The sequence below is a fragment of the Tenrec ecaudatus genome, chromosome 10 (genome assembly GCF_050624435.1).
Source record: "Tenrec ecaudatus isolate mTenEca1 chromosome 10, mTenEca1.hap1, whole genome shotgun sequence".
In the NCBI taxonomy this organism is placed as follows: domain Eukaryota; kingdom Metazoa; phylum Chordata; class Mammalia; order Afrosoricida; family Tenrecidae; genus Tenrec; species Tenrec ecaudatus.
This window is the reverse complement of record NC_134539.1, coordinates 153,801,342-153,827,023: the sequence shown is the minus strand read 5'-3', so window position 1 is coordinate 153,827,023 and position 25,682 is coordinate 153,801,342. Positions and strand designations below refer to the sequence as shown.

The 25,682-nt window shown below is 62.3% G+C and overlaps 2 protein-coding genes across 3 annotated transcripts in view; both read left to right on the top strand.

Moving 5' to 3' along the window:
* Positions 1 to 1,635, top strand: part of SRP68 (signal recognition particle 68) — a 32,105-nt gene extending 30,470 nt beyond the window's left edge. Inside the window, exon 16 of the mRNA XM_075562242.1 lies at positions 573 to 1,635. Coding sequence (XP_075418357.1) covers positions 573 to 800 — 228 coding nt within the window. The 3' untranslated portion in view covers positions 801 to 1,635. The remainder of the gene's footprint in view (positions 1 to 572) is intronic.
* Positions 1,636 to 8,603: 6,968 nt separating this feature from the next.
* On the top strand, positions 8,604 to 25,677 carry EVPL (envoplakin). Of its 2 annotated transcripts, none has more exons than XM_075559456.1 (22): positions 8,604 to 8,716; positions 10,960 to 11,059; positions 11,372 to 11,526; positions 11,619 to 11,745; positions 12,422 to 12,547; positions 12,692 to 12,730; positions 12,847 to 13,008; positions 13,099 to 13,206; positions 13,334 to 13,429; positions 14,516 to 14,641; positions 14,977 to 15,123; positions 15,411 to 15,565; positions 15,707 to 15,804; positions 16,051 to 16,223; positions 16,917 to 17,095; positions 17,172 to 17,310; positions 17,414 to 17,607; positions 17,806 to 17,956; positions 20,625 to 20,708; positions 20,815 to 20,925; positions 21,020 to 21,112; positions 22,215 to 25,677. In XM_075559456.1, exons 1-22 carry the CDS (start codon positions 8,604 to 8,606, stop codon positions 25,653 to 25,655), a joined length of 6,117 nt encoding a protein of 2,038 aa, XP_075415571.1. In that variant the 3' UTR covers positions 25,656 to 25,677. The 2 variants fall into 2 exon arrangements, with proteins under 2 accessions (XP_075415571.1, XP_075415570.1); XM_075559455.1 differs by having other exon boundaries at positions 15,707 to 15,843; positions 16,006 to 16,223.
* The last annotated feature ends 5 nt before the right edge of the window (positions 25,678 to 25,682 follow it).

Genomic DNA, 25,682 nt, shown 5'->3' with positions numbered 1-25,682 from the left:
GCTGTGGCTTTCCAGGGAGGAGGCAGAGGGTCAGAAACTGCCAGGGGTAAACTCAGCCCACTGCTGTCAGTGGGTGCTGACTCACAGCGACCGGACAGCGTAGAGGAGAGGTGCCCCACAGGGCTTCCAGGGCAGCCTGCCTCATCTCTGTCCTATGGGACAGCTGGTGAGTTTGAATTCCTGACCCTTTGATTAACGGCCTGATGCTTAATTCCCGGGGCCACCAGGGCTCCTTTTGTTGACAGACTTGAGGGACCTTAACTTCTAAGCAAATCTCCTTGGTTTGCCACCTCCCCTTGAAGTTCTGGAAACTGCCCATGTAAAGCTCTCTCAGTGGCTAGACTGACCCCAGTGAGCCAGGTGGAGGACCTATGTCTGGGCAGAGGAACCTCCAGGGTGAGGAGGTCCACCATGGGAGTCCGGCCTCTCAGACCCTCCCTGCCTCTGACCTATCAGAAGGGCCAACGTGGGCGGGGCTGGTGAGGCTGGAGGGCAAAGCGGTGATGCTCGGTGAGCACACAGGGGCAGCCCTCACTGATTACTGCGGCCTCCTCCCTCTGATTCTCCTCCAGCCTCTGGTGGAGCGGTTTGAGACATTCTGCCTGGACCCTTCTCTCGTCACCAAGCAAGCCAGCCTGGTGCACTTCCCGCCGGGCTTCCAGCCTATCCCCTGCAAGCCCTTGTTCTTTGACCTGGCCCTCAACCACGTGGCGTTCCCACCCCTCGAGGACAAGTTGGAGCAGAAGGCCAAGAGTGGCCTCACCGGCTACATCAAGGGCATCTTCGGGTTCCGGAGCTAACCAGGCTCTTCCCTGGGGGGTGTGGGTCCAGTGATCGAGCAAGCCTGACTGCCATCTTTGTGCACAAACCCCGGCCAGTGCCGTGATATTAAACCCAGGTCTGCACTGGCCAGGGCGGGGGCTCGACGCCTGCAGTCCCACTCTCGTAAGTCCCGTGTGTCTGTGCGCTTACACCCTTCACCTTGGCTCCCAGGGCCGCCTCCTGCGGTGCCATGTGCAGGTTCCAACCCACCAGGGAGGGGCCACGGTGGGCTTGGTTCTCTCTGGTCACCCTCGTCCCTGGGGTCGGAGCAGAGCTGTGCTTCATCGGTGCCCTGGAGTGGACAGTGGTGCATCCTTGCTGTGGGGCAGCTGGTGACCTCCGGGCCCCCGAGACGTTGGCCCACAGCTGTGAGCTTTGGCCGTCGTCTCCAGAGCGACACTCGGGCCTTGCTCCCCTTCGCCTCCAAGGGCACGATCAAGAACAGAGCTCTATTTTTAGAAGAACTGTGTTGTACTCAGAAGTGATTAAACCAAATCATATATGAAAAGGCAAAGATGATGGCTGCTTGCCCGTTTACACGACCACACCCACACTCCCGGCCTTGGCCCTCGGGGGCCTCGAGCAGCCCGGTGAGGCCAGGTGACCCAGGCACCTGGCAGCCTGGTCGGTGGGCGCTGCGGGCAGGTGCCCGAGTGGTGTTTGTGGATGTCGTTAGGCTTGAGCCGGGCTCCTTCCTTGTTTCTTTTTGATCCCTGTTCCTGAGGCATCCTCGGTTATGTCTTTTACATCATCAGTATCAGAAGTGGCTACAGCAACGTCGGAAAGCGAGGAATAAAAGTGATTTGAACATCAGGTGTCCCTGAGACCATTGAATCCCCCTGGCCCCCAGACGGTTACCCCAGGATGGAAACCCTGAGGGGCGAGCTGGTGCCCGGGGTTCTGTGAGCACGCTGCAGAAAGGGGTTGGCAGCGTCGGGAAAGCACTCAGCTGACTTTCTCACTCATTGTGGGGGATGTGATCGTGGTTGGGGCAGTGGGGTAGCGCCTGGTCGACTCCCCCAGGGCCCACTTCCGACTTACAGGCCTCAGAGATGGAGTGTTTTCTTTGAGACAAAGCTGTTACCGTCTATGTCCTCCAGTGACCCCTTGGATGGCAGAGCGGCCCCCTAGGTGTCCTAGGCCATCACCTTCACAGGGATGGACTGCCTGGTCACCCCCACCCAGCATGGAACCACTGAGCACTCCGTCAGTTGCTGCCGTGTGACTCCTGCGAAGGTGCCCACACAGTGGTCGAGGGCCTGAGGTTAGGTCCACATGGCTTGGGTCAGTGTCCAGTGGCTGGAGAGGGCGTGGCGGGACCTCCCTGTCCTCCCCTCACCAGCCCTGACCTGAGACCTCCTTTCCTGGCCTTGCCCACAGAGCCCCGCACTAAACCAAACCAGACCGGGCACCAACCAAGTTGATGCCCACTCACCCACCTTGACTTAGCGCCTTCCAGTCAGTTCTGATAACTGCCCCGTCCTCTGCCCGCCTCATCTTTCTCTTGCAGAGCTGAACTGCTCCTTGTCCACTACGCCTCTAGAACTGCCCTGTGGGTTCCCGAGGCCGCAGCAGCAGCACGCAGGGAGAACTGGAGGAGCAGCCGGGGGCGCTCCCCTTCTCTCTGGAGCCCCGCCTCCTCCCCACAGAGAGGGCCGCTGTCAGCATGACTGACGGCGTGTGTGGCGGTCAGTGGTCACTATGAGTGCAGGTTTACATCAGGAGACAGACCTGGCAGGGACGTGCTTTCCGAGAGCTCCCCCACCTGTGCACACCAGCCCTGGACATGGAACAGGCTGTGTCATACGAGTCAGAGTGACTCGGGCTTGAGCTCCAGCCGCTGGCTGGTGTTACTGGCCTCCTGCAGCCACACGGCCTTCTGGATGCAGAGGGGACACGAGCGCGAAGCTTCACAAATGGTGCACTTTGCTTCCAGAGAGTCTTTCCTCTTGCTCAGGCCCAAGCCCCTTCTCCAGGATGAACCCTGCTGGCCCCAGGGCAGCCTGCCTGCGGGCCACCTTGTGAGGGATGCCCGTCCCCTCCCAGGTGTCAGCCTTGGTTGGTCTGAAGGCACGAGCTCAAGCTTCCAGATGACTGCCGAAGGCGTCCCTGGGTGTCACACACGGTCAGCACGCTGGCCTGCCCTGAGGCACCTCAGAAAGCCTGGCTGGCGACGTCTGAAGAGAATCAGCCACAGAAAGAAAGCCTTACGGAGCACCACTCTACTCTGAGCCCAGGCCGTGCAGTGGTTACGTGTTGGCCTGCTAACCACAAGTCAGCGGTTCAAACCCACCAGCCGCTCCCCCAGCGTGAAGAGTTACAGCCTTAAGCACTCGGGCAGGTCGGCCCTGTCCAGAGTCAAGCCGCTATGGGCTGGTCTCAACTCAGTGGCAGAGTTTGGTTCCGTTTTTGTTTGGTTTGGGGGGTTTTGGTCAGTTGCGAAGCCACGGTGTGACCTAGCTTGTCTGGCTTTAAATCCTGTTGGTGATAATCTATTTTAAAGGCTAGAAAACTGGGAGGCCAGCCACGCCCGCAGGCTGCTCTCGCTCAGGCGTCTTGCTCTCCATCTGGACTGTTTTGATGTAATGTCTCCTTTCCGGTCTTCCCTTAAATCAAGTGAGAATTCCTGGTGTTTCTGAAGCAAGTACTGCCTGGGGACAACTGAGGTGACAGCTGTGTAGGCAGTGAGGTCCCCAGGCCCCTGGTGGCCTTGACCCCTGGCCAGGGCAGTAGCAACAGCTCAGCCTGGCAGCTGGCAGCTCTGTGACACAATTCCTTACACCAAAACACTAATTGATCGGTATTGCACACCGCCTGCTGCTGTCTGCAGCCCTGCAGAGCTGGGAACGCTCAGGGGTAGGAAAATATCTAAAGATAGCAAAGATATGTGTTGGTTCTCTCTCTTTAAAAAAAAAAAAAATTTGTTGCTACAGCGGAGAGGGAAACCAGATTCGACTGGGAAATTTATCGATGTTCCAAAGCAGGGAGAACGGATGGGGGCTGTCCACATCCTGACACCACAGTGGAAAAATACAGCCTGTTGGGAGGGAGGGGAGGAGAGGGAGGAAGGCAAGTGCGCATTTGGGTGTGGGGGGGCGTGCCTCTAGTGAGGAGATCGTGGTTTCAGACGTGCTCTGTCCCAGCCTGGCGCTCCACATGGTGAGCTGGTGCTGGGCGGATGAGTCATACAGGTTAAAGAAGACGCCGCCTGGACACCAGCCTGCCCGCATTCCCATGGGAACCCCGGGTATGGTCTGCAGCTGACCGTGGCCCGGGCCAGTCAGGACAGCTTTATCTTCGTTTTGCTTTTTGTTTTTCTGGGACAGTTCAGCTGAGGTCTGTGAGGCCCTGGAAGCCCCCCAGGCAGTTGGGCCACTTGTACCGGGAAGAAGGTGAACGCGGAGGTCCAAACTCACACATTACAGCCCCCACACACGGAAGCACCCATGTGCCCACCTTCCACACCTGCTGGGGAGCCCCTGCCAGGCTAGGACCACCCCTGTGGAGAAGTCCTACTTTCCCCTCACTGCAGCCCCCATCAACCAAGCCAAGTCCCCGTCTCAGGCCAGCGCCTAGCAGGTAGAACACCGTGCGGGTGAAAAGCAAATGACCACGCTGTCTCGCAGAGTGGCTGGTGGCTTTGAACCATCAGGGCCCATTGCTGTCGATGCTGGCTCACAGTGACCCTACAGGACAGGGCAGCTAGAGCCAAGCCCCCTTGCCCCCTCCACCAGGGTTTCTGAGGCAGTCAGTCTCCATGGAAGCAGGCTGCCTCAACATTCACCTTCGGAGCCACTGCTGGGTCTGAACCGTCGACTTATTGGTTAGCTGCCCTGTGCCACTGGGGCTCTAAAGCCCTGGGCCAAGGAGTTCCCCAAGCAGGGACAGCTGAGCTGCTGCCCAGGAAACCCCCCCCAACCTCTCCCCCTCCCCTCCCCACATCCTGTTTCTGCCCTGGACGTCACTGAGCTGTTGTGTTGGGCAGCCTGGGCTGTAAAGGTGTGTGTTGGGGGAAACGCTCTGCCTCACAAGCCAAGGGCTCCAGGCAGCTGGACTGCTGCAGCCAGCAGGACACCCCCACCCACGCACCCCACCCCAGCTGCTGAGCTGTTCACGCTACAGTTGACTAGGTCTCAGCAGCCAGCCTCTGGTCAGACCTGGATTTCTCCGTCAGCGCCCAGAATGAGTGTGGGGGGGGGGGGGCTGCAGACTCCTGAGCCCACGGATAGCTGGCACAGTGGGGGCTGGGCGGCACTGGCCTACATCACCACAGCTCGGGAGGAGGAGCCCAGCAGCCCACCTGGCCTGCCCCCCCCCCCCCAGCTAGACTCCAGCATCCAGTGTGGGGCTCAGGCGGGGCTCGCTGCAGGCTTGCTGTTTGCTTGAGCGGCTCTCAGGATGTGGGGGGTGGGGGCAACCTGCATAGGTCGAGAGGATTCATCGGCACGGTTTTCTTTGTAAGCCACGGTCCCGCTCGGCTCCTATCAGGGCCTCTTGGGCAGCCCTGCAGATTCTAGCCCTGCAACGGGAGGGTGAAAGGGCGGCACCCCTGGGCCCCCAGTCCTTGGGCCCAGGAACCAATTACCAGCTGGGCTCCAACGGTCTGGAGGCAGGGCTTTTGTACAAACAGCAATTTCCTGTGGTGGCAGAGTTGCCCCAATGGGGGGAGGGGCACATACGGGAGCCTAGCAGGTTACAGCTCCCAGGGCAACGTCCCCATTGCCACCTTCTGCCTTGGCAGGAAGGAGGCCGTCCAGAAGCCCTGGAGCAGGAAGAGTGTGGGCTTATAGGAATTTGACCCCTGGTTCCCTTTCCAGGTCGCCACCTTGGGATAGCCTGACTGGTATAGAGCCCTGAACTGGGGACCTGATTCCTACTTTGATCAGGCCCATGAGCTGTGACATCCCAGATGAGGGGAACTGAGTCAACACCCAGCCTCCCAGTGAGCAGGGCAGGGCACCTGGTGGCTTGGTTCACTAAGGATGGGCAGCACCAAGAACTCTGAACTGAGTCCTGGGCCCTGCCTTGTCTGAAGGGAGGGCAACCGAGAAGGGCTGAGGCCGTAAAGACTCGGTGGTCAGCTGAGTGGCCTTACTGTAGGAGCCCCACATGCAAGTGCAAGTCCCAGCCGTGACGTGTCAGTTTTGTCGTTGTTGGGTATCATCCCATCGATTCCAACCCAGAGCGCAACAACAAAGCACTGCCCGGTCCTGCGCCAGCCTCACGGGGGTTCCTGTGCCGGAGTCCATGGCTGCAGCCACTGTGTCCGTCCGTCCCCTCGAGGGTCTTCCTCTCTCTCACTGCCCCTCACTTACCGAGCACGATGTCCTCCCTTCCCCAAGGACTGGTCTCTCCTGATCACGTGTCCAAACTATGTCAGCCGAAGTCTCGCCATCCTGGCTTCTAAGAAGCAAAGCATTCTGGTTACAGGTCTTCCCAGACAGGTTGGTCTGGCCTTCTCTCAATAGTCTTCACGGCGTCGCGTCTCCACGCATCCGCCTTCTTCAGTCTTCCCTGGTCAGTGTTCAGCTTTCACATACGTGTGAGGTGGTGCAAAACACCTTATCCTCTCGTTAAAAACAACAAACTCGCTGCCATCAGGCGGTGCCGACTCCCAGCGACCTGTGATGGTCTCTGTTCACGGGGGGTGGAGAGCCCTTCCCCCATGGAGCGGGGGGGGGCGGGAGGGGGGGTTCTGACAGCTGACCCTGCAGATCGCAGCCCCATGCTTGACCGCTACGCCGCCAGGTCTGCTGTTTTCTGGTTGCCTCCTGAACAAAGTAAAACATGGGAAGTGCATTTCAGAAATAAGTATGTAACTCAGTTGTACCCACCATAACATTTCAGCCTGGAACTAACTGATAGGCAAAATCCTATCTCACCATGGTTTGCCTTCAAAACCTGCTGTGCATCTGCCACGTGCCACAGCTGGTCTTGGGCCGGCCGAGTCACCGGCCAAGTTATCACAGCCCCGTGGACAGTCAGCCCTGCCCTGGCCTCCGAGACCAAAGGCTCTTCTCCCTCACGGGAAGGCCCTTGAGGAGATGGACTGACTGCCTGCCATCATGGGCCCTGGCACAGGGGCCGTTGTGAGGATGGCGCAGGACCTGGCAGGGTGCGTCTGCCGGGTCACTGTGGGTGGGAACCGACTCATTTGCAATGAAAGTTTTCCCAGACCTTTCTCCAGAGGGTGAGAGGCCAAAGGGGAAGCAGGGTAGCCAGGCCTCTTTGTGCCCGTCCGTTTTCTGTGTGTGATTCTTGGAGCCAGGGCAGTGCCTTGTGAGCAGACTAGCCACCCGAGGTGCCCAGCCACTCGGAGACCCAGGCGTGGCTGCCCACTGCCTGCCAGCCTAGTCTGGGGAGCAGTCAGGCCAGATTCAATGCGGCATTGGGCAGTGGCACCTGGAATTCAGGTTTGGTTTTGTTCCCGTGAATCAGCCGTGGTCTCTTGGGCGTGAGGCCCCCACGGTGCCCTGTGGCTTCCAGAAGGACTTGCATTGGGAGGAGACCAAACTGAAATGCTCTTGTCCACAGCCACCTCCCAGCCCTCTGCCAGCTCAGCAGGGCCTCCCCGGGGCACAGCCAGCACCTCCCAGTCCCAAAGATGAAGGCGCCTGAGCTGGTTCCTCTCCTGGCTCCTGGAACCCCAGTCATTTACGAGCAGGGTCCTTGCTGAGAGCAGCAGTAGCAGGCGTGCTCCTAGTGGGTAGAAGAAAATTGTCACCCAGGAATAAAGTGCCTGGGGCTGTCGACGGAGTCTGAGCCTCCTTTCATCTCCGGCTCCATCTTGTTCTTCAAAGTTCTTCAAAAACAGCTTGGTCTCCAGGGTGAAGTCCAGGCCTTTCGGGTTGGGATGAATGGGTGGGTTCCCCTGTGACTTCATCAAAGCCCACCAGGTGTTATGTCCACGGCCTGTGGCCCGAGAGGACACAGCCCAGGCATAGTGGCTTCTGAGTGGGCTCAGTCACCGGGCTAGCAGCTGCGAGGAGTCCTGCAGGTGGGGGACCCTCTGGAACTTGTCTGAGAGCCCGAGGTTCCTCACCCTTCCTGTAGAGCCACCTCTAGGTGAGCTGGCCCTGGGCAGCCCAGCAGGGTACGCCTGACGTTTGTAAGGTACTTTGGGCCATTTGTCTTGGGGGTAGGGGGCAGGAGGAGCGTCTGCTGGTCCCGTCCTCATCAGTGAGAAGGCAGGGCAGAGAACCGGGTGCTGTGAGCAGGGAGCTGGCTTGGCGCCTGCCCAGGACTGCCAAGCACCGCCCCACCTCTCCCAGCCTGGGTGGGGGCCAGCCGGGTAGCGGGAGCTCCCTGTGGAGCGGGTGGGGGAGGGCAAGGAATATGCATCAGCCCTGAGCCTCTGCCTCTTTCTGGGGTTCTTGGGGACGGACTCAGGTGGCTCCTGGCAGGGCCTGCACACGTCCCTCTATCTGGGGCCCTGCCCCTCCAGGCCAGCTGTTTCCCCTTCTGGGTGTGATCCCTGGGTGTGTGCATGTAACAAGCCTGGACCTTTCCCGGGAGATGGCAGCCTGGCCGCCCCACCTCTGGGCCCTGCCCTTTCCTCCCAAACTGGTTAGGCGGGGTGGGTGGTGGGCGCCTGGGTGCATGCGCGGCAGCTCCGGGTTCCCGCTCACCTGCCCAGGAGCCTCCCAGAAACTGCCTGGCTCCCGCACCAGCACCCTACCTCACCAGAGTGAGCTGCCCCACCAGCAGGACAGGACCCACACACCGCTGCCTGCTGCCCACGCCGGCCTAGCCCAGCCTGAGCTGGCACCGATTGCACCACCATGTTCAAGGGGCTGAGCAAGGGCTCCCAGGGAAAGGGGTCCCCCAAGGGCTCCCCGGCCAAGGGTGCCCCAGCCAAGGGCTCCCCCAAGGGCTCCCCCAGCAAGCACAGCCGGTGAGTGGAGCTGGGCAGGGGTGGCTGGGGTGGGGTGGTACTTGGTCTTAAGACACCTGGAGGACCAGCCCAGTGCTGGCATTTGGTGTCCCAAGGCCCAAGGGCCCAAAGGCAATGGGGGGTCCCCATCCCTGGAGCTGCTGGCTTAGGAGGCAGGAAACAGGTCTGGGCCTCTGGGTGCCGCTACTTGGGGCGAGGTGCTGGACAGGGTCTGGGTGGACTTTGACTCTGGAGGCACTGGGAGGCCGGGTGCCAGGTTCCCTCCCCAAGGCACGGCCCCTGGGATTGGCTTGACCTGGGGGATGACTTAGGGGCCTGGGTGCAGAGTGAGCCCAGAGAAGCTGAGCAGGGGGACCCAGGGGCAGAGAGGCAGGGGCTGTACTGCCCTCTGCCTTGGCCCCCTCCCTGCCACTTCCCCGACCCCCACCCACACGCCCGTCCTAAGCCGAGCTTTCCCCAGAATGCCGTCCTCAGGGTGTTGTGCAGAGTTGGGGTTACTGCATGGATGGGTGCATGCATGACAGTGGGTGCCGTGATATGGGGGCTGGGGCACCCTCAGAGGCTCCTTTGCCTCCCCCTCCTGCTCTCCCCAATGGCCCAGGGCCAACTCTCTGTGCTGCTTGACTGCTGGAAGCAGGAACCTGGGGCTCCTGGGTCCTCCTACCCACCCCCACCCCTACCCACCTGGGATACTTGGCTTGTGTTTTTCCCACCCACTGGGCTCCAGCACCCCTGGTCGGGTGGAGGAGCCCGGGGTCAGAGATGAAAGGCTGGAGCAGGGGTTTAGGGGGCCCATTACTGTGATAGCTATCAGGGTGGCGGCTGGGTGTCTGACAAAGGTGGCAGATAAGTCTCTTGCTGGAGTGACCTGCCCACCCTGGGGCACCTGAGCCCTGTCCGGGCTGCAACAGGCCCTTCCCAGGGGGTTGGGCCCCAGACTGGGCTCACAGAACCCAAAGCGCCCTCCCTAGTAGGGGGCCCTGGCTGGACTTCCTGGTTGGTTTCATCGGTCTGGTCTGGGGAGTGCAGGGAGCGGCTGTGTTGGGCTGCAGCCCCTTACAGTCCACTCACTCAAGTGCGTAGTGAGCGTCTACGATTGTAGACAGGAGGGGCCGCCGCACCAGGCCCCGGACTACATGTTTCCAATGCATTAGCGCTTTAATTTAAAGTAACTCTTTGCCTCAGCCATTATTGTTAAAGTCCTACTTTATAAGTGAGGGAGCTCTGGTGGTGCAGTGGTTATGCTTTGGGCTGCTAACTGCAAGGTTGGCTGTTTGAAACCACCAGGCGCGCGTTGAGAGAAACATGGGTTTAGTTCTGCCCTGCGGTATAAGTCGTCACTGACTCGATGGCAGTGTTTTCCAAGTGAGGAAGCAGAAGCACAGAGAGGTTAAGTAACTAGTCTAAGGTCACACAGCAGGGAGGGAGAAGACTCTACCCCACTGGGTACAGAGTTCCTTCAGATGGCCACTTCTTCACTGGCTGCCTCTATGCCTGGGTGCCAGGCCCAGCTTGGTGAAGCCTTGCAGCCCACCCCCATTACTCAGGACAACTGTGATCCCCACAGGGAGGGGGTCTTTTCTGAACTCCTGTGGACTCACGGCCCAGCATGCAGCCGGTGCTCTGTTGGGGTTCCAAAACAAATGCAGAGAAAAGGACCCCAGGATCGAGTTCATGTTTTCTCTCAACCACTGTGTGACACAGAGCAAGCAGGTCCCCGCCTTGAACCCTAGATCTGAAAAATGCTGGGTGACGCCAACAATCTCCCAGATGGTTTCGGAGGCCTAGACAAAGCCTTTAGGGGGTACAGGGCTCGGCTCAGGGTGCATGGGCATGTGCCTCTCCCCCAGGGCCCCACTGTCTTGGGTGTTAGGAACCAAACTGGTGAGGCCTTGGTTCCCAGGGGTAGGCAGCTGGGCTGGGTCTAAAGCTCAGCACCTGGGCAGCTGGTTGAGGCGGGGTCCCCAGGGTCCTCCTGCTCCACATGTTCCCTGCCGATAGGATGGGGCAGTGGTGGAAAGATCCTAGCTATCTACGTTCTCATGTGGGGACTGTGCCCCTCCCCTAGGACTCAGTGTCAGAACCTCCTGCCAGGGAGGGACCACAGACACCCGCACCCCCACCGCCAGGTCGTGAACCTGGCTGCAGAGTGGTTTGGGACAGAGGTGGGCCAGGTGACTCACCCAGGGCCACACCTGCTGCCCTAGTGACCATGGTGTTCTCCGTCCACTTCCTCCCTCCAGCGCTGCCACCCAGGAGCTGGCCTTGCTCATCTCCCGCATGCAAGCCAATGCTGACCAAGTGGAGAGGGACATCCTGGAGACCCAGAAGAGGCTGCAGCAGGTGAGACTGGAGCTGATGGCCGGGGCAGGGCCAGCTGCTTGGCACCAGGGCCTTTCCTAAGGAGCTCTCACGCCCACTAGTGGAGGTGGAGACAGAACGGCAGCCTCCTCTACCCTCCCACTCCACTGCTGCGTCTCAGCCTTCCTTTTCTGTCAGGCTCCCAACGTTGGGGATCCAAGGGGCTTGAGGAGGGGTCCCCAGCCTCCCTTGGGTCCTTGCTGTCTGGGATCCCATCAGGGTGGGCCAGTGAAGTTGTACGTGCTGACCACTCTGCCCGTTCCCCCCCGCCCTGCCTCCCGGCCACACTCCCAGGACCGACAGAACAGTGAGCACAGCCAGGCCCTGAAGCATCAGCCGGCGACGGGCCGCAGCTTAAAGGAGGCGGAGATGCTGCTCAAGGACCTCTTCCTAGATGTGGACAAGGCCCGGCGCCTCAAGCACCCGCAGGCCGAGGAGATCGAGAAGGAGTGAGTGGGGCATGCCGGAGGCGGTGGGGGCCAGAGGGGAGGAGACCCCCCAAGCCCAGCCTGACGCCCCTGCTGCCCCCCCCGCACCTCAGCATCAAGCAGCTGCATGAGCGAGTGACGCAGGCGTGCTCTGAGTACCGTGCCCTGTATGAGAAGATGGTGCTGCCGCCCAACGTGGGGCCCAGGGTGGACTGGGCGCGCGTGCTGGAGCAGAAGCAGGTAAGAAGTGCCCCCCCCCCCAGCCCTGGCCTGCCCTGGGGAGCCCACCGAAGTCATTCTCCACAGCTGTCACAAAACCTTCCGGGAAGAACTGCCTTGGGTCTCTGTGGAGCCAGCAAGGACCTGCGGGTGGTTTGGGGGTGGGGCAGAGGAGGCTGTGTGTTCAGGGAGGGCTTCCTGCAGGAGGAGGCCTGCAAAGAGGCGTGGAATGGCAAGGAGAGAATATTACAGAAAGGGGGAACAAGGCCTCCTGTGGAGGAAGGCTGGACTGGGCAGTGGGGTCTCTCAGGTGGGTGGTGGGCACAGCTGGGTCACAGGGCACCCCGAGTGTTGGGTGGAGGGTTACACTTTGATGCCACAACAGAAGGGGTGCAATGGTGACAACAGAAAGACAGTGGGGGCGGGGGGAAGGCGGAGCAGGACGGGTACAGGTGGCTGGAGGTGTCCAGGCCAGAGGCCCTGAGGCCAGGGAGGGGGTAGAGAGGGAGGGACTTTTCAGAGGCTTCACCCAGACCAGAGGGCCTCAGAGAAGGCCACCAAGGTCACTGGGGAGAATGCACATCCCCAGGTGAGCAGTGGCCGCTACCATGGGGCGGGCAAGGAAGGGTGCTGTAGGAGGGGGGCTCTGGGGCCCTGCACCTGGCCTGCTGAGTACCGCTGCCACCTCCCCCTGCAGAAGCAGGTGGGCGAGGGTCAGTACGGGCCGGGCATGGTGGAGCTGGAGCAGCAGGTGGCCGAGCACAACATCCTGCAGAAGGAGATCGAGGCCTACGGGCAGCAGCTGCGGAACCTCGTGGGGCCGGTGGGTGCACTCATCCCTGCCCCTTCCAGCCCCTTCTCCCATGGGAGCCCCAGTTGGGCCTCCCAGCTGGCTTCTTAGGTCCTGACTCTCTCTCGCTCTCTCCCCCTCTCTCTCTGGGCCGGTTTTCTCCCTTGGTGGTGCCAGGACTTGGATGCCATCAGGAGCCAGTACCAGGACCTCCTGGTGAGCCGTGGGGAAGGGGGGGAAATACCCGAGGGGATAGGGAGTGGCACTAAGCCAGTGTCTCTGACTGTGGCTGTGGGTGCTCTGCACCCTTCTCCTCTGTGGTGCGAGCGCAGAAGGTGGCCTCATGGCGCAGCCAGAGCCTGGGCAGCCTCTACACGCACCTGCAGGGCTGCACGCGGCAGCTGAGCGCGCTGGCGGAGCAGCAGCGCCACATCCTGCAGCAGGACTGGAGTGACCTCATGGCGGACCCCGTGGGCGTGCGGAGGGAGTACGAGGTCAGGCGCAGCGCGGTGGTGAGGGTGGGGGGGTGAGAGCGGCCTGAACCGGGGGTCCTGACCGCGTGCCTGCCCCCCGACCCCACCCAGCATTTCAAGCAACACGAGCTGCTGATGCAGGAGCAGAGCGTGAACCAGCTGGAGGACGACGGCGAGCGGATGCTGGAGCTGCGGCACCCGGCCACTGGTCCCATCCAGGTACCAGGCTGTGCACCCGGCCCTCCCTGTGCCGGGCGCGGATGGGATGGGGGGTGTGGAGCTGCTGGAGCCGGGCGGCCCAGGGCACATGCTCAGTGGCTCCCCCACACCCCCCCACTGCTTGTAGGCTCACCAGGAGGCCCTGAAGCTGGAGTGGCAGAACTTCCTGAACCTGTGCATCTGCCAGGAGAGCCTGCTGCAGCACGTGGAGGCCTACTGCAGGGTGAGCCGCGGTGGGGGACCGCGCAGGGCGGTGCCGCCGTGTGTCAGAGCGGGACTGGGCCCCACAGGGTTTTCAGGGACTGGTTTTTTGGAAGAAGGTTGCCAGGCCTTTCTTCCAAGGCGCCCAGGGGGCAGATTCAAACCTCCTACCTTTGAGCTAACAAGCGAGCATGTGAACTTTCTGCACCACAGGGTCCCAACAGGGGGCAAGGCACCGCTCTGTCCACCACCCCTAAATGAAGCAGAACGGAGACGTTCTGCTCCCATAGTTACAGTCTTGGGAAAGCCACGGGGCCAGTTCTGCCCGTTCTGTGGAATGGACTCCCTAGCGGGGAGTTTGGCTTGAGGGGGGTGTCATTGTGACCTAGAGGAGAGGTAAAAGACACACTCAAGAGAGGCCCCATCTACCGACCCAACACTGAGAACTGGTCCTTGGAAGAGAAAAAAAAAGACCTTCTTTTTGTGCATGAAGCACGTTCAGCCTAGGATGGTGTGCTTCCCAGTCCACTGTGACGCATAGGGACACATAGGACAGGGCAGATCTGCCCCCAGGGGGTTTCCAGGCATCGTCACGGGAGCTGAGCCGCAGTTGGTGGGTTTGAACCGCTGTCCTTTCAGCTCGCAGCCCAACACTTAGTCCCCGCACCCAGGGCTCCTTACAGACAGAGCCCAGAAACAGGGACAGGTCAATCACCTGAGTGACGAGCCTGCTTGGAGGACAGCGGCATCCAGACACCTCCTTGGGGGATGGTTATGATAAAAGACCCAGTGCTTCACTGACCCTTTGGAAGAGACCTCAGCCCCCCACCGACAACAGCCCCTGAGTCCCGTCCCATGTTGGGTGTTGTTGGAAAGCCCTGACCTGGGACAGGTTAGCTGGGTCTGGCTCAGCAGGGCTTCTCCGGTTTAGGTGTAACTGGTTTGGACGGAGAGGGTTGGGATCCGCAGCTTGAGTTTAGCAGCTCCGGGAGCCGCCTGGTTGGATCCAGGCGGTTTGGGTGGCGCCCGGGCTGGGTTCAGCCGGTTAGCAGGGGCAGCAGGCAGTGAGCTGCCCCGGGCTCCGCCCATACCCACCCTGCGACCTCAGTTCCAGGAAGAAGCCGGCTTGGTCAGCCAGACCCTGACGAAGCTCAACTCCAGCCTGGACACCAAGTACAGCCCTGGTCCCGGGGCTCCACCTGGCGCCTGCACAGAGCTACTACGGCAGCTGGAGGTGAGGCAACCCCACCAGCCACCTTCCCCCTGACTGTGCCCATTGCCAATCATTTGGGTTCGCACAGCCCCTCCCAGGAACCCACCCTTCCCGGAGTCTGTGCCCAGCTCCGTGACCGAGAAAACCTTCCCCTCTGTCATGTCAGGGAGCACCCGGGCAGCTCTGAGGTCCCTCTGGAGACCAGGGTGCTGGGGAACCTACAACCCAGCCCCAGTGCCCAGGGCTCCTTTTACCTTGCTGCCCTAGAGAACCCCCTTTCCTAGAGGCCCTGGCTGGGCAGGTGGGCCTGGGTGTGCTCAGAGCCTGAGCCCTGCCCCCTTTGCCTGGGCTGACAGGCCGAGGAGAAGCAGCTGGCAGTGGCCGAGAGGACCGTGAAGGACCTGCAGAGGCGCAGCAAGGACGTGGCCCCCCTTCCCCTGCGCAGGAACAAGCCCCAGCAGCCCCTGCACATAGACAGCATCTGTGACTGGGACTCAGGAGAGGTACAGGTTACTGGTACCCCAACCCTGCCCCAGCTTCACTCAACCCTGCCCTGGCCCTGCCCAGGCCCGCCCCTGCCCCAGCCTCTGCCCTTCCCTTCCCCAGTCCCACCACAGCCCTGCCCCAGCCTCTCCTTGCCCCACCTCTGCCTTTGCCTTCTCTGACCCCACTCCACACTGTCTAAGCCCTGCCTTCTCCAGGCCTGGCTCCACCCCAGTCCCACCCCAGCCCACCTTGGCCTTGGCTCTTCTGCCCAAGCTGCTGCCTGAGGCCCCTGCCTCTGCCCCAGGTGCAGCTGCTGCGGGGAGAGCGGTACACTCTGCTGGACAACTCCGACCCGTACACCTGGGTGGTGCAGGGCCCCAGCGGGGAGACCAAGCACGCCCCAGCCGCCTGCTTCTGTATCCCGGCGCCAGACCCTGACGCTGTCGCCAAGGCCTCCAAGTGAGCCACCCGAGGTCCCCACAGTGACACCGAGGGATATGTATCTGTGGACCCCTGCCCAAAGGGCCCCTCTCAGAGCAGTGACTACTGGGGGAGTGGGGAGCGAGGGGCAGGTCTCCTCTGATGCCCTCGTCATTCCAGGTTGACCTCGGAGCTGCAGACCCTGAAGCAGAAACTGGCCACCGTCCAGAGCGACCTACAGACCAACGTGACAGTGCCCGTCCAGCCAGGCCAGCAGGGTACCAGGGGCGCCCCGGGGGTGGGGACAGAGGGAATTGGTCTACTACCGCCACTGCTGGGGGGCTACAGCGGGCAAGGGGTGGCCCTGGCTTAGAGACAGCATCCCCAGGTTGGCAAGGTCCCTGGACTGCCCCTACCCTCTTAGCCCCATCCCACAAACCCCCTCTCTGGTTATTCGGTGAGGAGGGGGCCCTGGGCAGACAGGAGGTGGGGTCTACACCCTGACCAGCACCCTGTGCCCCCAGTTCCAACCGGCTCGGCCCCAGCCAACCCGCAGGCCCACAAACTCCTGTCCCAACTGACCCGGCTGCACGGGGACCTGGCACAGGTAGAGAAGCAGGTGCTGGCCTGGGCGCGGACCCCTCTGAGCCGCACCTCCCCCCTGGAGGACCTGGAGGGCCGGATTCGCAGCCACGAGGTGAGTACAGAGGGCGTGCAGATAAGCGGGGTCCTCTCCAGCTCCTCCAGGCTCAGCTTCTCTGTGACCTCGCGCAAGCCCCACAGCCTCGCTGGGCCCCGGAACCCCCCTCCCAGACACACGTCACACTGCCCAGCTTGGTTGTCACCACGTAGGACTGGGAAGCCACCTCTCAGCCCAGGTGTGTTCAGAGGGGTGGAGAGAGAGTATGTCTGCCAGCTGCAGGTTGGGCCCTGGTGAGGGCGAGAGGGGCAGGGCTCAGAGGCAGTGCTGGCGGAAGGAGACGCTGCCTCCTGGTGCCGCGGATGGGAGTGCGGCAGAGCCTCTTTGTCAGGACTCGTGGAATGAATGAGTGAGCGGAGAGGAATGAATGCAGGGGGACGGAGTGAAGGCCTGGCTGCTTCCTCCTGGAAGGACAGGGTGGGGGCCTGATGGTGACATGACTTGGCTGAGTTCCTGACAGGTTTGCATGGACCCCTTCCATGATGAGACTGAAGGTCAGGGTGGGTGGCTTTGCCAAGGTGACCCACACACATGGTAGCCAGCAGTCCAGGATGGTACCAAGCTCCCGGGCCCTGAGCCTGAACATTGGGCCTGCCTTCGGGGTGACCCAGCCTGGCCGCAGGGCTGGGCAGAGCCTGTCTCCTTCCTCTGCATGGACCAGAGATCATGACCCCCGGACCCCCCTGCCAGGACATGACCCAGCGCCTGCAGAGCCTGGGGGCTGAGAAGAAAGCTACCCAGCAGGAGTGTGAGGTGTTCTTGTCCACCGGGCCTGTGGGCCCCACTGCCCTGCAGCTGCCCGTGGCCCTCAACAACGTCAAGAACAAGTACAGCGACGTGCAGGCTCTGAGCAACCTCTACGGGGACAAGTGAGTGCCTGGCCGATTGGGGTTGGCAGCGCGGTCGGTGTGTCTGACGCTTGTCTGACTTGTCTCCTCCACCCAGAGCCAAGGCCAGCCTGGGTCTGCTGCAGCAGATCAGAGACTCAGACAAGATCATCGGGGGCTTCGAGTCCACCCTGGCGCAAGAGACCCCCATCCCCGATGGCCCAGGGGCCCTGCAGGAGAGGGTCAGGGAGCTGCAGGTGAGGCCCAGGCGGTCGTGAGGGAGACTTGTCCTGGGCAGGCGAAGGGTGGACAGGGCAGCTCCCCTAATGGCGAGGGTGCACGGTGCCTCTGTCCCTCCAGCGCCAGCGGAGGGAGCTGCTGGAGCAGCAGGCCTGCGTGCTGGGACTGCATCGCCAGCTGAAGGCCTCTGAGCAGGCCTGCAGCGCCATGAAGAACAACTTCCGCGAGTTCTGCCAAGACCTGCCTCAGCAGCAGCGCCAGGTCCGGAACCTCACGGACCGCTACCACGCCGTCGGGGATCAGCTGGACCTGCGGTGAGTCCTGGGCGGTCTGGCGACTTAGCCCCTGAGACTCAGTTTCCACATCAGCACCTGCTGTGCAGGGCGGTTGGTGCTGGCAGAGGCTGGCAGGAGCTTTCTGACCTGTCCCAGGAAGGGGGTGCCCCCACCCCAGCCCCCAGCCGCCTCCCTGCACCTCTCACCTGGCTCTGCTCTGACCTCATCCCCCCGCAGGGAGAAGGCTGTGCAAGACGTCAGCCTCACCTATCAACAGTTCAAGAACTGCAGGGACAACCTGAGCTCCTGGCTACAGCACCTGCCCCGAAACCACGTGAAGCCCAGCGATGGGCCCAGTCAGGTGGCCTACAAGCTGCAGGCGCAGAAGGTGAGGGCCCAGGCTGCCCCGAGGTGGTCCAGGGCGGAGCCAGGTCCCTGCCCAGACTGGGGCATCCAGCCACCTCCTGAGCAGGTTGCCCGTTCCAAGGGAGCCCCCTGGTGGCCAAGGGTCGAAAGGGCCTTGACAGTCGGATGAGCCCGCTTGGAGTTCTAGCTGAGAGTGGAACTTGCCCCTTGGGGTCTCTGAGGAGGGAATGGGAGCAGATGGCCAGGGCTTCCCCCCACGGCGTCACTGGGCAGATGGGAACCACTATCCTTTTGATTAGTAGCCCAGGACCTCCTTGTTAAGCCACCGGCAAACCCATGGACCTGAGTCAATCAATCCCAAGTTGCGTGATCCGACAGAGCAGAGCAGAACTGCTCTGAGGCTTTCTGAGACTAAAGGTTTGTGAGACCAAGCAGCCTCAGCTTTCTCCTGCAGAGCCGATGGCCGGTTCGGTTCAGGTAGCGGCCCAACACTCCACCTGCTGCACTACCTTGTTAAACCTCTCCAAAAAAACAAACAAAACACACAAACTCACTGCCATCGCGTCATCGCCGACTCACAGTGACCCCACAGGACAGGGTGGAACTGACCCAGTGAGTTTCCGAGATTGTGACGCTTCAAGGGATTAAAAAGCCCTTACTCCGGGGACCCGGGTGGCATGCTGCAGGCTACACATTGCAGGTTAGACCTGTGATCTGCAGGGTCAGCAGTGCACCCACCGCTCTGCAGGAAGAAGAAGGGCTTTCTTTCCACGTCAACCCACAGGGGCGGCGCCACCCTGCCCTGCGGGGTTGCTAGGAGCTGGCATCCCATTGGATGGCAGTGTGTTTGGTTGGGGTTTTGAGCTTTCCCCCGAGGTGCGGTTGGTGGTTTCACACTGCTGACATCAGGCTCCCTTGGTAAGCCAGTCATTGGGGCTCCTGAAAAGCTGGTTGTCCACTGAGCAAGAGTTGAACCCAGGCCCCTGCTGGGAAGTGGAAATTCTACCCGGGAACCACCAGTGCAGGGAGCTCGTCAGAGCCCAGACCCCCACCAACACACACAGTCCCTGAAATGCGCTCCTTTCCCCCCAACCCATCTGTCTGGTCTGCACAGGTAGCAGGCTGGGCCTCCCAGGGCCCCCTGCATTCAGGGCCTGGCTTGTTGCAAGGGGCGGAACCTGCAATGGTGGGCACTGCCTGATTCTCAGGCAGCCCCCAGAGTGATGGAGGGGGCCACAGGGGACAGACAAGCCTTTCCAAGGAGCAGTCCCGGGCACTGGTTGTCTACATCCAGACCTTAGGGGTAAATCAAGTAGCTTTGGGGGGGGGGCAGATATTGAAACATCCCAAGCTGAGGGCATGGTGGGTCAGAGGGCAGGAGTGTGACCAGAGGTGAGGACCAGGCAGGAGAGCAATTCAGGGCACACAAGTGTGCTGGGCATTGCCTCCCCTCCCCCAGGGCATCAAGTGCTTCTGTGAGGGAGGGGCCGCCTCCAGGCTCTGGCGGCCCCCAAGGGGTGGCTAATGGGGGAGGGGTATGTGGAGGAAATGGGTAAGAAGATGGTGGATGGTGCCAGACCAGTGGGAAGGGGCCCTGGGGTAGGAAGGGGTGGGTGAGAGGGGGAAGGAGAGCGGCAGGTGGCACGGAATGAGCTGGATTCAGTGACTGCTCAGAGGGAGGCAGAGGTCTGGGACACTCAGGAAAAGGGGTACCCCCACCCTGGCAAGGCAGAAAGAGATTGCATCCCGGGAGAGGCGAAGTTAGCTGGGCCTTGCCGAGTGCGAGGGGCCAAGGGGAAGTCAGGAGTTGGGGCTGGATCTGTGGGAGGAAGATAGGGGTTGGGAGTCCACAGGGGTGTCGAGAGCCAAGAGCAGGGCCCCAGGGTGGCAGGAGCCTCAGAGCGTCAAGGACGGCAAGACTCGTCCCTCGTCCTTTAGACGTGTTGTCAGGAGAGGCCGCTCCCTGGAGAAGGACCTCTTGCTTGGTTACACAGAGGCTGGTGGGAAGGGGGAGGCCCCCTGACCAGATGCAGTGGCCCTGTGGCTGCAGCGACAACACAGCAGTCGTGAGCATGGCGCAGGCGCAGGTCCGGGTGGTGTGTCCTTCTGTTCTGTGGCGGGTCAGTCCCGACTCGATGGCACCTGACAATAACAGTAGGGAGAGAGCAGAGGGTAACGCCAGGAAGAAGGCCGAAGACAGACTCCCAAGCTGTGATGGCAGATTAGAATCAACTGGAAGCTTAAAAAAAAAACAAACCTGAGCAAATAAAAACCATGCCACGAGCCCTGTACAGACGGGCTGAGTGGGGATTGCAGGGGCCAGAGCACCTGCTCCCGTTTTTAAAACACTCCCCAGGTGACGGATGACAGGCGCACCGGTTCCTTAGACCCACAGCATCAGCCTCATCAGGGAACCTGTCAGAAATGCAGGTTTCCAGGCCCTGGCCCACAAACCTCCTGCACCCCAGCAATCTGTGGTTTAACAACCCTCCGCTGCGGGGGCTTCTGACACAGGCTCAAGTTTGAGCAGCACCCTGCTGGCGTCAAACTCTGCGGGGCTCCAATGGAACTCTACAAGGAGGCGGAGGAGGCAGTCAGGGAGAGAGGGACTGCCTGCTCCGGCCTCCTCCTGTGTCAGATCCAGGGGAGTCAGGGTGAGTGGTCTCCTGACTCCTGCTTCCCCCCAACAGAGGCTGGTGCAGGAAATCCAGGGCCGAGAACAAGACAGGGTCAAGGCCTCCCGCCTCTCCCAGGACCTGCAGGCAGCTCTCCAAGTAAGTCAGTTTGTTCCTCTTTGTCCATCGACCCCTCCTCCCTCTCCCAGCGTCCTGCTCCCCCACTCCCCCGCCCACTGACGTCCAGCCTGCCACCCCTGCTCAGGACTACGAGCTGCACGCAGACGCCTATCGCTGCTCCCTGGAGCCCAGCCTGGCAGTGCCTGCGCCCAAGAGACCTCGGGTGGTCCCCCTGCAGGAGAGCATCCAGGAGCAGGTGAGGCGGGACCTGCGGGGCTGAGCCTCCCACCACATGAGATCTGAGACAGTAGCTGACCTGCTCCCCCTCCCTCGACCTTTGCCCTCCCCAGGAGAAGAACCTGACCAAGACCTATATCGAGGCTTCGGCTGCCAACCAGCACCAGCTGCACCAGCTGGCATTCGCCCTGAAGATGCTGGAGAAGGTGCGGAGACGATGCCTGATCTGCTCCTGCAGTAGACGGCAGGGCCGGGCATTAACCCCGGAGTCCTCCCTCTAGCCTCACCCTGCAGCCTCCCACCCCCGGGAAGACTTAGCAGATGGGAAGGGGGCATCTCCCTGCATCTCCCCCGTCCCAGAGTTAGGCTTTGGGGGTTATTACTGGGTGACCACTGAGAGCCACTGGGAAGTCTCCCAGTAGGACCTGGACTTCTTGCCCAAGAGAATGAGAAAATTCCCCACGGCCTTCAGCCTGGAGACAGGACAGCACCGGGTCTCTCTCAGTCCCTGGGAGACCAGGAACCAGTTCACTTGGTGACCCACTGGAGGACTTGCCAGTCTTCCTGCAATACTCAGCCATACTCCTGCACCCCCAGAGTTTAGTTCAGGGGTACCTTGAGGAACGGAGGGACTTGAATGGGAGAACCTGCCCTGTCTGCACTTTTCAGCTCCAGTTCCAGGGACACTGCCTTGAGTCCTAACCTCTTGGGACATTTTTACCAAAACTAACCTCTTGGGACATTTTTACCAAAACTCTACGCAAAACTCCCTGCCCTCCAGGCCATTCCGACTCACAGTGACCCTGTAGGTCAGAGCAGAACCTCCCCTGGGGGGTGGAGACTATAGGTATTTATGGAAGTAGACAGCCTGGTGTTCCTCCCTCAGAACAGCTGGTGGGTTCGAACTGCCGACCTCGTGGTTAGTAGCTCAGTGCTCAGCCACCTTTGGCATTCACCAGGACCTCTCTAAAAGCAAGCCCTGGTGTGCGGTGGATGATGTGTTGGGCTGCTAACCGGAAGACCAGCCCTTTGGAACCACCAGCTGCTCTGAGGGAGAAGATGGAGTTTTCTCCTCACTCTGGTGAAGAGTCACCGTCTCGGAAACCAACCCACAGGGGCAGTCCCACCTTGTCCTACAGGGTTGCCTTGAGACGGAATTGAGTCTCTCCCAATCCTGTGTCCCTGCGTCTGAAGATACCCGTAGGGGTGTCTCTCAGTGGGGAGGGGATCTCTGATCTCTGAGGGGAGTGGAGAGATGGGCTCACATTTTTTTGCCTTGCCACCCCCCCCCTCTTCCGCTCTTTGCAGAAGGAGCTCATTGAGGACATTAAGGTGACCCACGACATGAAGCAGGGCTCTGAGAGCCCGGCCCAAGCAAGGCGAGAGTCAGAGGCGCTTACGTCCCAGCTGGAAGCGGAGCGGAAGCGGGTGGCCCAGGTCCAACAGGAACTGGGCAAACAGAGGGACCGTCTGCTGCAGCTGAAGACCCAGCGGCCCCTGGAGAGGCTGGAGGAGAAGGAGGTGGTGGAGTTCTACCGGGACCCTGAGCTCGAGGCCAGCCTGGCCCAGCTCAAGTCCCAGGTGGAGAGTGAGGGCCGGAGACGAGGCGGCCTGCAGGTCGACCTGGAGACCGCAGCCCAGCAGGTGGTCCAGCTGGAGAGCAAGAAGAAGGCCATGCAACCTCACCTGCTGACCAAGGAGGTCACCCAGATCGAGCGGGACCCCAACTTAGACAGCCAGGCGGCCCAGCTCCGCGGCCAGATTGCGCAGCTCCGGGAGGAGGACTCCGCGGTGGCCGCCCAGCTAGAGGGGCTGAAGGAGGAGCTGCTGGCCCTGGAGCGGAAGGAGGCGGCTGTGAAGGAGACGGTGGTGGTGAAGGAGGTGGTCAAAGTGGAGAAGGACCTGGAGATGGTCAAGGCCGCCCGGGACCTGCGGCTGCAGATCGAGGCGGACGTGGCGCGGAGGAGGAAGGCCGAGGAGGCCGGCACCAAGCTGCGGGCCCGCATCGAAGAGCTGGAGCGGGTGGTCAGCAGCGTGGAGCCCAAGGTCATCGTGAAGGAGGTGAAGAAGGTGGAGCCGGCCCCCGGCCTCCTCCAGGAGGCCTCGAGGCTGAGGAGCCTGCTGGAGGAGGAGAGGCACAAGGGCGAGGCGCTGGCCCAGGAGCTGCAGGAGCTGCGTGGGAAGTGGGGCGAGCTGGAGCGGCAGAAGCCCAGGGTGGAGCTCCGGGAGCAGGTCCGGGAGGTCTTCCAGGTGGACCCGCGCACGGAGCAGGAGATCGTGCGGCTGCGGGCGCAGCTGCAGGAGACGGCGGGCCGGCGGAGCCGCGTGGAGGAGGAGGTGGCGAGGCTGCTGGCCGAGCTGGCCGTGCTGCGAGCCCAGAAGCCCCAGGTGGAGTACCAGGAGGTGACGAGGGAGGTGGTGCGGCACGAGAACACCCCGGAGGTGCTGCGGGAGCTGGACCGGCTGAAAGCCCAGCTCAACGAGCTGGTCAACGACGGCGGCCGGGCCCAGGAGCAGCTCATCCGGCTGCAGGGCGAGCGCGACGAGTGGCGGCGGGAGCGCGCCAAGGTGGAGACCAAGACGGTGACCAAGGAGGTGGTGCGCCGGGAGAAGGATCCCGTCCTGGAGAAGGAGGCCGAGCGGCTGCGGCGGGAGGTGCGGGAGGCCGTCCAGCAGCGGCGTGCCGCGGAGACCTCGCTCTACGGGCTGCAGAGCAAGCTCCTGCTGCTGGCGCGGAGGAAGCCCGAGGAGGTGGTGGTGGTGCAGGAGGTGGTGGTCACCCAGAAGGACCCCAGGCTCCGCGAGGAGCACGGCCGGCTGAGCCGCAGTCTGGACGAGGAGGTGGGCCGGCGGCGGCACCTGGAGCGCGAGGTGCAGCAGCTGCGGACCGCCGTGGAGGGGCAGGAGGCCCTGCTGGGCTTCCCCGAGGAGAGCGGCCAGAAGCTGGCGGCGGAGAAGGAGCTGCGGCAGCTGAGCCTGCGGATCCAGGAGCTGGAGGCGCGGCCGCTGGCCGTGCAGGAGAAGATCATCATGGAGGAGGTGGTCCAGTTGGAGAGGACCCCCGAGCTGGAGGCGGCGACGGCGGCCCTGCGGCGGGACCTGGAGCGGGAGAAGGCCCAAGTGATGGAGCTGCACCGAGAGTGCCAGAGCCTGCAGGTCCAGATTGACGTCCTGCAGACCACCAAGGCGCACGAGAAGACCATCTACAAGGAGGTGATCCGCGTGGAGAAGGACCGCGCGCTGGAGGGCGAGCGGGCGCGCGTGTGGGAGCTGCTCAGCCGGGAGCGGGCGGCGCGGCAGGGCCAGGAGGAGGCGGCCCGGCGGCTGCGGGAGCGCATAGAGCGGGCCGAGGCGCAGGGCCGCACCTGGGCCCGGGAGGAAGCGGAGCTGCAGAAGGCGCGGGAGCAGGCGGGCCAGGAGCGCCGGCAGCTGCAGCAGGAGGTGCGCTCGCTGGAGCAGCAGAAGCAGGAGCGGGTGCAGCTCCTGCAGGAGGAGTCCCAGCTGCTCAGCCAGAAGTCCGAGAGCGCGCGGCAGCGGGCGGCCCAACGGGATCAGGAGCTGTCGCAGCTGCAGGCGGCCATCCTGCATGAGAAGGACCAGATCTACGAGAAGGAGCGGACCCTGCGGGCCCTCCACACCAAGGCCAGCCAGGAGGAGCTCAGCCAGGAGACACAGACGCGGGAGACCAACCTGTCCACTAAGATCTGCATCCTGGAGCCCGAGACGGGGAAGGACATGTCCCCGTACGAGGCCTACAAGCGGGGCGTCATCGACCGGGGCCAGTACCTCCAGCTGCAGGAGCTGGAATGCGACTGGGAGGAGGTCACCACCACCGGGCCCTGCGGGGAGGAGTCGGTGCTGCGGGACCGGCAGAGCGGGAAGGAGTACTCCATCGAGACCGCCCTGCGCTGCCGGCGCATCGCCAAGGAGGAGTACCACCTGTACAAGGCCGGCCAGCTGCCCATCTCCGAGTTCGCCCTGCTCGTGGCTGGCGAGAGCAAGCCCAGCTCCTCGCTCTCCATCGGCTCCATCATCTCCAAGTCCCCGCTGGCCTCTCCCGGCCCCCACAGTGCCGGCTGCTGCCCGCCCAGCTTCACGCTGGGGCTGAGCGACGACAGCTTCCCCATCGCCGGCGTCTACGACACCACCACCGACAACAAGTGCAGCATCAAGACGGCCATGGCCAAGAACATGCTGGACCCCATCACGGGGCAGAAGCTGCTGGAGGCCCAGGCGGCCACCGGGGGCATCGTGGACCTGCTGAGCCGGGAGCGGCACTCCGTGCACAAAGCCGTGGAGCGAGGGCTGATCGAGAACACCTCCACCCAGAGGCTGCTCAACGCCCAGAAGGCCTTCACAGGCATCGAAGACCCGGTCACCCGGAAGAGGCTGTCCGTGGGCGAGGCCGTGCAGAAGGGCTGGATGCCCCCCGAGAGCGTGCTCCCCCACTTGCAGGTACAGCACCTGACGGGCGGGCTCATCGACCCCAAGCGCACGGGCCGCATCCCCTTGGCCCAGGCTCTGCGCTCGGGGATGATCAGCGAGGAGCTGGCCCAGCTTCTGCAGGATGAGTCCAGCTACGAGAAGGGTCTGACTGACCCCATCTCCAAGGAGCGGCTGAGCTACAAGGAGGCCATGGCCCGCTGCCGCAGGGACCCCCTGAGCGGCCTGCTGCTGCTCCCCGCCGCCCTGGAGGGGTATCGCTGCTTCCGCTCCGCCTCCCCCACGATGTCACGCAGCCTGCGCTGAGGGGCCTGGCCGCCAAGGGTGTGCGTG